At 38.0% G+C, this 12,824-nt stretch overlaps 1 protein-coding gene across 2 annotated transcripts in view; it reads right to left on the reverse strand.

Moving 5' to 3' along the window:
* The window catches only part of WAPL (WAPL cohesin release factor), a 51,710-nt gene that overhangs the window by 24,649 nt on the left and 14,237 nt on the right, over nt 1-12,824 (reverse strand). For both annotated transcript variants that reach the window (XM_063133107.1, XM_063133108.1), the window contains 2 exons: nt 8,388-9,428; nt 2,115-2,233 (listed from right to left, as the gene is read on the reverse strand). In XM_063133107.1, coding sequence (XP_062989177.1) covers nt 2,115-2,233; nt 8,388-9,428 — 1,160 coding nt within the window. The remainder of the gene's footprint in view (nt 1-2,114; nt 2,234-8,387; nt 9,429-12,824) is intronic.

Here is a 12,824-nt window from a genome sequence, read left to right on the forward strand (position 1 = left end):
ACCACGTGAAGATAAATATTTGCCTCAAATTCAAAATTTTCCATTAACCAAAAATTATTTGTTGCCACCATCAACCCCCTCAGGGAGAAGTCTTGTGTGTCAGAGAGAGAGACAGGGTCTTCTCTTTTTTTGTGCTGCAGTATCAAAATAAGAAGTCTCTCTCACTGCTCCAAATTCTTACTTTTACCAAACCGTAGTTCAAATGAGAGCTCCAGAGAGGTTATCTGGCCAGCAGGAGATCCAGCAGCATACACTAACCTCTACTGAACAGACTGTGGATACCTGTCACTAACCAATCTTTATCTTGGTATGTGAAAGGTTCTTACTAGGTGAGACATTGTAGACTTGTGCCATAAATTAACGTAACACACACCTACACACCTTTAAAAACAATAACTAAAGCTACATAAAAGGCTTAAACAAAGTGAAGCAGCATTGTGGCATATGCACATTGAGGCAAAATCGTGTGTACTTTACTTATTACCTCTCCAGTTACACCCTGTAAAAAGTGATAAAATCCATGATAGATTCATTTCCAGAAAGAATGGAGGATTTTAATCAAAAGGTTAGGAAGATTCCTGGCAGGATCATTGTGTTGTGCCAGCAGAACCCACTGCCAGTGCAGCAGAAAGCTAGTACTTCCTAGAGCAACCCCAGAAACAAGCCAAAACACTCATTTCCTGAATGTGACAGGTCAGTGAAGATTTCTTCTGTAAGCTCTATTAATCTGTCTCATTGCAGAAACTAGCATTTTCACTCATTTCTGCTTGTTTTAGCACATGCTAGCTTCCTGTTGCACAAGCAGTGGGTCTCGCTGGCATACAGCCAGCACTGTATATGGCCTTTGTCTTCCATTAAATATGTACAGTCTAGTATGCTTGTTATTATCTCACCAATGGAGAGAGAATTCAAGACTTTTACTGGGATGAGATTTCTCCCTGACACCTAATGTGTACAGTTTACGCAGAAAGTTACTTGAAATGCATGTGTTTATGTACTAAATGTCTCCTGGATACATGAACATGCATCCAACAAGGCACTCAGAAAAGCATTAAATAGTAACACCTTTAAAAATTTCTTACACAATAGCCAGTCCTATCAAATTAATGCAAGCCAGTCAAAACCCAAGAGACACACAGGAATTAAGGATTACCATGGCAGCCTATTGTGGTAAATTAACCCACTCTCTCTGCCCTATCATAATAACCATAATAAGGAAGGGAGGCAACACAGCTCACTGGAAGAGCATATGCTTTGGGTGCAGGGGATTCCAGATTCATCTCTAGTTAAGAAGGTCTCACGGAGCAGGGCTGGGAAAGACCACTTGACCTTATTATTTACTATTTATTTATTTATTTATTTATTTATTACATTTTTATACCGCCCAATAGCCGAAGCTCTCTGGGCAGTTCACAAAAATTAAAACCATAATAAAACAACCAACAGGTTAAAAGCACAAATACAAAATACAGTATAAAAAGCAAAACCAGGATAAAACCACGCAGCAAAATTGATATAAGATTAAAATACAGAGTTAATGCTGAGCTGCTGCTGGTTAAGTAGGCAATGCTGGAATAAACAGACAAATATGTAACTTTTAGAACTGCTAAATTTCTTGTGCTGGCCCTGCTCTTGCACACAAAGGCCAAGGGAATGAATGAATGAATGTAACACATCTATGTGAAACTGTATAATGGCTGGTTGCTAAATACAATAAACTTGATTTGGACTTAACATGTGTATGACCTAAACTACAGCAGCACACAGCTATTATATCAGGCAGCCTAGAAACATTTTAAATAATAATTATGGTGCACCCAGGTTTTTTGGGCAGAAAACAGAGACAAAATGTGCCAATTCAGGAGGCACACACATGGTAGTGTTCCATGAGAACAAGGAGTGTATGTACATTTTGCATGCAATAAAGAATCTGAAGAGTAATAGCATAGTGCTAGCAAGGATGAAGTCCACAACGGGGTTTTCATTCTATTATCACATCTCCTACACACATTCCTTCATGGAGACATGTGTTCTGGTAGAATAGGCCCTGCAAGTGCCTCTTAACAAAAGAACTGATCAAATTATGGCAGACTATTTTCAGTGTTACTACTTACCCTCTTTGGTCCACTAAATATTTTTCGTGTGTTCTCCTTAGACTTATCACCTTGTGGATTTGTGAATTTCTTATTGCTTTCAGGAATACTGGATGAATCTTCTGGAAACTCCAGCAGCTCTACAAGGATAAAGATAAAATGTTGTAATATTTCAAGTCTGCTCCAAGAGGGAAGTTTTCAGTATGGAAGGTGAAAAGTTTAAACATACACTGACAACTGGGTACTGTCTTCAGTGAACAAAACAACAGTACTTTGAAATGAGAGTGCCACTCGCTTGTTTAGCACAAAAAAGTACCTATTTTATCTGTTGGAGAATGCACAGCCAACTCATTTTGACATTAAATTACAACAGGCTTCAGGCTATTTTACATTTTAAAAGGAGAACAGGGGACTCCAGATGACAATTACAGTTGAATATGTAAAGTTTCCCCAAAAGGATTAAGAAAAACCATGTCTTTATGAATAGTAGTTTTGTAAAAAGTCAGCCACTGAAAAAAATGCATAGAAAACAACCAAAGAGAAAAGCTACTAAATCATTCTTTTCCTCCAGAAGACTGGAAAGTTTCTTTTGAAGTAATTGTGCATTAAGTGCGGCTGTGTACAACTCATCCTACTGGGGCTAAGTACAACTCATCCTACTGTGAAAGGAACAACAGTTTCAAATGCACATTCTAGCTAAACCACGCAGCATATAAGATAGAAAATGCCATTTTAGCTGATTAAAGAGACTATATTGCTGGATATCAAATAGAAAATGTTGATTTAGACAATGGAATCTATACAGAATGCAATTTGTTACTTTTATCCCATATGCTAATACCCCAAGGCATCACTAGAGCCATTACTAATGCATTAATCTATTTCAAGAATCCTATACCTGGCTTAATTTAGATACAGAGTCAACCTTTTAAAAAAAAAAGCACTGCCAAAGTACAGCAGAATATTCCTAACTTACACTTCATCAAAAGTTCATGTCTCTAGAATGAAGACAATGACCTGGTTTGCAGAACACAACAGGTTTAAGGAGCTGCAGCCCCTGCCGGCTACCATTACAAATATGCAACCCCCAACCAGGGATTGTCAAGAGTTGCCATGTCAAGCAAACCCAGCTGGTTGGGTTTATTTGAAGGTTAAACAATCCTCCTATAACTGACTGTCTGTTGTAGGGTTATGCGATGGTTAACTCTCAAATAACCCCTGCAGGACAGGTTCCCATGACACAACAAGCCCTGGTCATGGGTTGCATATTCATAATGGCAACCGGTACATGCAACAACATCTCAAGGGTAAATTACCCTCAATAGGCTGTTGTATCCTGTGAACTGGCCCAATGATGTAATTACTGCTTACGCTAACAGTAGCCAAAACCATCTGTTTGGATACTTCCATCAATATCAACTTCAAAATGGCCACAAATATGAGCTGAGAACAGTTATCAGCTCATTAGCAGAAAACATACCATAGCATTACATGGTACTGCCACCATATCGTCATATAGAAACAGGTGTCCACAAGTTTTGGTTGGGCTTACTAGCCAAGTCATGATTTGTCATCATCACTGATTTCTCCAACCCTTTGCAAGTGCCAGAGAAGTCAGGAGGGGGAAGGAGTCTCATATTCACTAGGTTTATCACTTCTGCCTACTCCAAAGGTCAGTCAGTGCATTTTTCTCTCCAATAACTTTTTATTAACTTTTCAAAATGTAAAGGGGTGGGGTGGAGGCAGAAACATTAGTATTAATTCACAGTCCCTCCCTAAGCTTGGTCAATTTCAAAATTATTCTTCCATCTTTTATTTTCTGATTTGATTCCAGGGTTGTATATAAATTTATCCTATTTCATTCATTTATAATATTTTTCTTTTCATGAGTCCCACAAATTTCTATAAGGTTCTGCCGAAGTTATTCTGTTCAATTCTTTTTTCATATAGTCCATGTATTTTTGCCAGTCCTTCTTAGTATTTTTTTTCTTTATTCCTCTATGTACTCTTAACTCTTGTGTCAGTTTTTCATATATTGCTATATCCCAAATTTTCTTTTTCCACATTTTATGTGCATTTTAAGAAACTCCATCCCCTTTTCCCAACTAGGTAGAGGGAAGGAGTCTCATTGGTGCTGAGCAAGGGTGCTTGTACCTGGAAAGTGGGTTTGTGATGAGCTGTATAAACATGCAAATAAGCCATTTTAATTAACTTTAAAAGACATATGTTCACATGCCCTCAACTTGATGATAAAATAATCAGACTAGTACAGAAGCAAGCTGGGAACATTTTATAAAAGCTGTAATTAAACTGCAAAGACAGGAAGAAAATCAACTCATCAGAAAAACCTCTGATGTACTGAAATTAAGCACTCTCATTTCAGGTGTTAAAGATGGTACAACGAAAATAATAACAATGGAGGCAATATTAAGTGCTCTTGAAACTTAATCTATTATGCCCCATTCAAACACAGAAATCATGATCTGATGCTGCAGTCATGAACATGTGTGTGATCCATGTTGAGAGCTATTTTGATGTGCCTACTAAAATGTACTCCAGTTATCTTAACTCTCGCTCATGCATCAGGTTTTGCTTATATAATTTTAAAGCAACACTCACACTGCATGATAGAGCAAATTCTTTCAAACCAGTACTTTGCCACAATAATTCCCATTTTGCTATGCTTAGTACAAATAATCTGTCTCTTAATTCCATTGTTCATTTCAATATACCACCTTCTTGGGATTTAGTAGCTGCAGGAATCATGCATTTGCTTAATAAAATTTAAGCTGAGGACAGCCTGATCAGTGAGGGATCAAATGTTTAACAAAGAATAATTGACCACCTAATTTGAGAGGTCAGTTAAACTGCACAGGAAACCACTTCCAAAACTTACTAACTTGAATATTACACACCAAATTTTAATTACACATTTGTTTAGATTTTCACTATTTCAAGACACTTTTAAGAGTCTTAAAATCTTCTATTTTCACTATTGAAAGAATTATAGCTCCTTCCAAGGATAAACAGCAATTTCACAGCATTATAATCCAATTTTTTAGGGCATTTCATATGCTCCACAAAAGGGGACTGGAATACTTTCACCTCACATCTGAGTGACCAAGCACCTCCAAGTGGGGGGGAAAACGGTGAGCAACAAAATGTTTAGCATAGGGATCAGCTTCCAAAAAAATGAGTATGCAAATAGGTGAAGATTTTACAACGGTAAGCTCTTTAGGCATTCAAATACGAACTTGTTCAGATACATTCTCCTTGATGACTTAACAAACATACCAAAGAATCAACATCTGATAACATGGGCAAAAATAAACTGAATGTACACTCAATTTTCATTGGAAGAATCCAACTAATGTAAACGGCATGGAACCACAAAGCAAGCAGTCATTAATACAACAGGCTGTTGCAATGTTTATTATGGCACAATAACTAAGATATAAGAATTACCTGCTTGAAACTAGATTCATTCTAGTCTTTTTTTAAGGCTAATTTGGAGAACCAATTAAGAAACAGACGACTTCTTTCTGAAATAACTACAGAGAACCGAGATTCATCTTTATAATAGTCAGCTCATAATCTCTGCTACTTATTCTCTGTAATGCTCTCCTACTCTGTGATTAATTCATGTTTATTTTGGTTAAATCACCCATCTCTACAATGATTAACCCATTTATCCTGTCTGACTTGCTGTTCCAGCATTTTATACATTCTCCTCCAATAGACGTGCCTTCCTCATGCTATTGACAGAGGATTATTATTATTATCATCATTATTATTATTATTGCACTTTTATCCCACCCTTTAGCCAAAAAAGGCTCTCAAAGCGACTTACAAAAATATTTCTTAAGACAATCCCTGCCCACAGGCTTACAGTCTAAAAAACATGACACAAAAGGAAAGGGGATTGGGAGGAAGGAGGGGGGGAAGCAAATTCAGGCACTAGATTCTTAGTTGCAAAGTTCAGCAGCTGCTTCCTTTCCCTTTCCCTCTCCCTCTAATAGCCTCATACAGATCCAGGCACGATGGAGAGGTGCCGGGCTGCTGCTTCCTTTCCCTCTGATGGCCTCAGCAGCAACAGTTGGTAGCAGGAGGGAGGGAGCTCTCAGCTGGAGATGGATCCAGGCACGCTATTCCATTTCATCAGTTCATTAGTAAAAATGAATTTATGCCAATTGCAAATACAACATTATGCAAGGTTGGTAGTTTCAAACATGTAATACAAGTTTTTCAGGTGATTATCCCTAGCGAGTATGTGAGAGAATGAAACAAATATATGTCTCAGAGTGAAATGGAACTAATAAGTAGTGACAGGGAATCTGAAAGTTTTCCTTAAAATTTATATAACGTAAGGGAAGTAAATGCTATTATATTTAAATTGTTATAGGTATTCCAAAACATTTTTACATAATATAACATTTAAATCACATAAAGTATGACTTCATTGTTTCTTCCCACATGTTTCAGGTATTGGGATAAAAAAATACTTTTTAAAGTGTTGTTGTTTACTAAATACAAGTAAAAAAACATCTTGAATTACATCCCTCTAGAGCATCAGAAAGACTTCTGATGCAAGCTGAAAATGTCCCCATGCAAATCACCCTGTGCACACTTCCCAATACAAAATGTTTTGAAAATCCATTATCACTGGCAGCTAAGTTAAGATTATCCCTACACTGTCAGGATTTGGGGGGTTATTTCAGAAAGTAATTCCAGCTTGCTATTACCTCAACCACAGTAACAGTTGCAAGGAATCCAAGGGTGCTTAACGTTTGCAATATTCCTTTCTTATCTTAGTGCTTGAAGATTTCGAAGTTGCTATACGAGGGGTAGACAACCTGGCGCACTTCACATGTTTTGTGATTACAATTCTCAGAACCCCTTACCATTGGCCAGGCTCACTGGGGCTGAACTGGAGGGCACAGGTTGCCTAGTTCTGTTATATACTTTTGTTTACTAAAAGTTAGGTCTATTTCACACCCTCAAAATTAGTCTCTTTTACACCTTACATAAAATATATGTAAGCAAAGGAAACAGATTGTAACCATTCAGATATTCATTTTTTATATATATTTCTTTATATTTAGGTGTACCGCTAGACACCTAAAAAATCAGTATCTTGTTGTTTTTCAGAAAGGCAGAAGCAATCGCTAAGTTTGAGGATTTGTTCTTTGATTTCCAAGGCAGTAAAATGTAACATGCAGTACAATGAAAACATATCAAAGTCCTAACATTTTGATGAGACTTCACTGGCTTACTAACCAGGATGTGAAATCAAGATCAGATCCAGGTCAGTAACCAGAGATTAAGCCACAGCTTCCTGGTTTGAACATAAAAGGGGCTGATATGGATCTGAGTATCTGGTTGAAGTATTTGTTAAAAGTATTTTAGCAAACCTGACCCTCCCCCTACCCTTCATAGTCCATGTACCCTTCAACAATTATTGGCTCAATTGTCCTGTGGAATCCTCCTCTCCTGCTTTTTCAATTTCTTTAAAATTTACTTTCAATTTCTTTAAAATTGACATATGAAAAAGTGAGACTACCCAAAGTCAAAGCTAATTATGGTCCATCCTGTCCTCAGCAACTTCTCAAAATAGAGTAGTAGAGCAAGTAACTTGGCATGCTTCCTGTTATACTCACAAAATAATTTTGTTTGTTTTGTAAACAGATTTCTATACATTTCTTTGTATTCCGTAAACCCCAGGAGTAAATGTAACCCATGGAGTTAATTCTGCTCCAAGTTGGTTTTGGCATCACACAATCTTTAATACTCCTCACAGCAAAAATTCACAACACTGATTTCTTATTTGTAAAGTTCGTTTGGTGGTGGTGGGGGGGAGGAAATCCCATTAGACTATTGGGGTGGATTAGAACTCTTGCATGATTTACTATGAGCTCAGTATTTCACCTAGGCAGTTTGTTTTGCTTTCTCTTCTATTTTCCTCTCCAATTAAGACTGCTTAATTGGTGTGCTTTTGTATTAAAAGTTAACATTGTAGGGGCCAATGTGCCTCAATAGTTTTTGTGTTTATGTTTTTAATGTTAAACAGGAGTCATTAACAGCTGCATCATGATACTGTAAAAAAAAAGTGGTGTAGGAGGTTTAAACATATCATGATAGAAAAACTGAAGCGGGCACACAACGGGGTGTTTGAATCTGATGCTCATTCTCAATTTAATAAAGCAAGGTTTATTAAGCTAAGTTTGTGATATCTGAACCATTGCGTTAACTATCAAATCACATCAATTGTGGAACAAGGGCACAAATTACCCTTACCTGGATTAGTGCTCGACTGGCTGTCCTGTGAATAGTTCTCACTTCCATCAGAACTGGACTGAAGTGAGGAAGAGGATGGTGCTGTTCTGCTTCTTTTTTTAACTTTCCTTTCTAACTGTCGCTCTTCATCATCATCCTCACTTTCACTTAGGTCATCAAAACCAAAATATTTAATTTTATAGTTTGAGCTTCCAGAGGTTCTAGATCCACCTTCACCACCCCCTCCTTCATCGTTGTCATCAAACCCAAAGAATTCCAATTTGACATCTTTTTTGGATTTGGTATTGCTAGGTCGAAATCTAGTTGTAGTCTTGGTCGTTGCAATGTCAGCTTTCTTTCTTAAACGCCCTGCTTCTCCCAAATCAGTAGGTGCAGCTGTGGCAAATTCATCTATACGATCCATGGTATCTTGTATAGTAACATTACAAACCGATAAGCATGATGGATGAAGAACAGTGTAGTCTCTAGTCCTTCCAACTGTCCCTCTAAAACTGGTCCCACTACTTAAAGCAACTTTTCTTACTGGGTTCAGACCATCAGTATTTGAATCACTGTTTGCTTTGGCTAGAGGTTGAAGAGTGCCATCCAGTAGCTTATCAAAATTTGTCATTCCCTGCGATTTTGTTTTGTTAGATCTACAGTATGTCCGACAATTACTTGGCCTGAGAACAGTTTGCATCAGTTCTTCGCTAATGGCTTCCTTTGGGCTTTCCATTTCTTCTTTGACTAGATCTTCATCCTTGCTTTTTATCTCTGAAAGTGGTTCCTCATCAAAACCTAACATATATTCTCCTCTTCGGCTATCCTCATTCTCATCTTCCCATTCATATAAGCCAGTCACTAATGATCCTTTATTATGTGACATTTCTGATGGAGAGTCCCTCTTCCCAATATGGGAGTCCCAAGAATCATGAGATTCCTTGATTTCAATGTTGTACCCAGAGATTTCTGCTATTTGAGTATTAATTGTATTATTGTCTTCAGCATTCTTGTAGATGAAGTGACTGTTTTCATTGTCCTCACTAAAATTCTGTACTGCATCTACAAAATAAACACCAACAATGAAATGAATACAACTGATATTATAAACTGAAAATGGCAGTTTAACAGTACTTTTCCTCTTTAAATATAATGAAATACAGAAGTGTTCAACACATACCTATTTCTCACTTTTGGCACATTAATAAGATATTTATTTGATATTATAGTCTACCACAATATCACTCTCTTTCTGTCATGATTCCAAACCCTCCTGCTAACTACAATATCGCTCTTTCTGTCATGATTCCAAGCCCTCCAGCTGATGCAAGACGATAAAGACGGCTGCTCTGTAATCCACAAAGTTTTATTCGACAAATAAACATCTCTCCACACCTGAAGGGAGTGTGAATGTTAGGAGCTACCCTCTAAGCATAATTTGGCTAACAAAGCCAAGTTGTTGCCTTCAACTAAAGTAGGACTGATTCCTACAGTCCAACAGGCACTTTAGCTCATGGAGGGTCTTTTGGGAGGAGCCTCTTGCAAGCTGCTAACCTAAGGGACAGCCTCCCACCTCCTCTAAACTCTACCAGCTTGACACTGCAGTGGACTCTGGGATCTGTCAACTCCAATGTTCCCTCCCCTTCAGACAAAGGCTGACTTTTCATGAGTGTGTGTAGTGGTGGGGGGAATGGTCATCTGTACTCTCACAATAAGCTCATGGGAACATTCATCCTTGACTCCTGAAGAGGCTTAGAGAATCTCCTCTCCCGCTTCCTGTGTGGCCTGGTAAATTCCTGGTTCTTCTTCTGATTGATCCCCAGCCCTCCAAAACCCTTTCCCCCACACTAGGGAGAACACGCCTCATCCTGACACTTTCCTTTAATGAAGGCAATTATCAGACTAAGGAACTGTATTTGTCTCTGCTCAATCCACAGCCGCAGTTTTCTTCTATACCAGAACAGAACCAACATCCACATAAGCATAGAGCTTGTTGGCCAAAGTTGGTACTGTTAACGCCACACATACTTTAATTATCCTTCAACCCACATTGCCTGGCAATTCCACTTGCCTCATTGTGAGCTGAGCCTCGAATGCTACAGGGCAGACTCAGCCATAATATTGCATAAGAATACTCTTCTCCCCACCCCTCAAGCTCTCATTGGGTATAGTTTTCTAACCCTGGATCAAGCCATGCTAACTTTAATATGCCCCCAAACAAATCTAGGTCAAACCCCATATAAAGCAATTTTTAGAAGACTGTTCACGTTTTATTACACTTCAGCAAAACATTCCAAAATAATTTGCAAATATATGCGTCTAGTGCATATCACCTTTTCCTAATAGTTAGAACTATTTACACCTGGTTTGCATGTAAAAACCCAGAGTACAGGTTAATATCTTGCCAAGAGTTTACCCATAATTTGTTTGCCAAATTATGTTAATTTTTTTCAATGCCTGTGTTCTTTTATTCCCTTCTCCTCCAACCATTCCTTCCCTATATCCCAAATGCCTTTGTGGCAATGTAGTACTGACAAGTAGAGCGGCCGAGATTTTATGCCACTCTTCCCCACCTCTTTGTAGCCCAGCAAAATAACACATGATTCTGGTTTCACACACAATGGCAACCTATAGTTAAAACAACCCAGAATTCATGACCCAACAACAAGGTTCTTTCGTCGTTAGCAATCCACTGTTCATGGTCTGCACGTAACAACGCAGGATTCAACAACACATACTCCAGGTTACATTGCGAGTCAGGTCACACTGATTTAACTCAACATTCCTAATCCTCCAGAATATAGTACCACCCAGGCTGTCCAGTGTCTTCCCTAGAGACAGCTGCTTGGCACATATTTTTCTTTTCAATGAAAAGAAAAGTGTTTTGTTCCCACATGCTTTTAGTGGGAAAGAGTTTTGAGTGAGTGTGTGTGTGTGTGTGTGTGTGCGCGCGCGCGCACTAATATCTTCACCTTTTGGGACCATTTTAGCTAAGTTTCACTTTAATTTGTTTTATGTTTTATTGTTTAATTATATATTTTAAAATACATGATGTTGGCTGCCTTGAAGATTGTCAAAAGGCAGGGAAGAAAAAGTTAGTATTTTTATTGAATGGATTATATCCAGACTAAATTATACTTTAGTAGACCCACTAAAATAAATGGAACAAGCATAAGAAGAAAAAATCCAATTAATTTCAATGGGTGTACTCTAAGCATGACTAAGTCTGGATGCAACCTAATGACTGGGTTCAGACAACACAATCACCAATAGTGGTTTTAATAGCTGATGGTTGGTCATTTAACCCACCATGAGTTATCGTGTTGTGTGGAGGAAGTTTTTTTAACCAACAGTTGGTTATTTGGCCGAAATAACCAACACAAATAACCAACGCTGTGCAGAATTGGCTGTTTGAACCACCTCAACCACTGTTGTTTATTTCATCAGCTACCAAGTAACAAGGCAGGAGTGGTTAAAGCAGTGGCTGCCACTCTAATCCAACTGGCAGGACAGATTTTTGGCAGCAATGGCTAATGGGATACTAGCGGGAGGACTGAGAGGGGAGAGAAAGTGGGGGATGAGTGAGTCAAACTCAATGCTGATCCTAATCTACTCCATAGTTGATTATTATGTTGTGTGGGGAGTACACTCTAGATAAAAAAACTGTCGAGTTGATTATTACTCCACCATTGACTATCGTGTTGACTGAACGCAACCAATGTCTCCTTTTAGAGCTCACGCTGTAACAGATTTCCCCCACAAGTTTCACTCATAACCATTATGCACCAACCATTATACATTTAAATACCATAGTAAGGACCCAGATTCTCCTGTGCATAATACTTCACATTTATACAGCACTTGAGCGATCAAAAAGATGATTCACAAATGGTATCTTGTGCAGAGTTTATTTAAAACACTCCCTTTTGTGTGAGAATTACAGCCCTGGTGTAGCATCCCTGTTAATGGTGTAAAATCACATTTCATCTTGCAGTTTTAATGGCAATTGTCAAGATCCACATTAAGCATTCACTTCCAAGTACAACGAAGTTTAGGTTCAAGCAAATGAGAAGTTAATAGGGTGATAGAGAGCTAGTCTGTTTTTAGGTAAATGTACACAACTCATTTTTTTAAAAAAAGATAATTTACAGAAACTAGAAAGGCGTGGGTTGCACTTTTTGTCTCCTAAATACATTTGATTCACTGAAATAAACATGATGGCTGCCATTTAAAAAGATTTAAGTAAAGATTAGTAAATAAGATAGAAGAATATGTTGAAATACAGCAGTCAAGCTTTTTTCAAATGATTAAAGTACTGTCTCAAAATATCAAGTAGACTGTTCCAAATGGCAAAGCAAGAAGAATTTTAGAATGTATCTACCTGAATAGGGTGACTCATTCTAACCTGTATGTAGGTTTGTAAGCTGTCCAGCATGTCAACCTTGAGACTCATCTTCA

The sequence above is a fragment of the Elgaria multicarinata genome, chromosome 8 (assembly GCF_023053635.1).
Source record: "Elgaria multicarinata webbii isolate HBS135686 ecotype San Diego chromosome 8, rElgMul1.1.pri, whole genome shotgun sequence".
Lineage (NCBI taxonomy): Eukaryota > Metazoa > Chordata > Lepidosauria > Squamata > Anguidae > Elgaria > Elgaria multicarinata.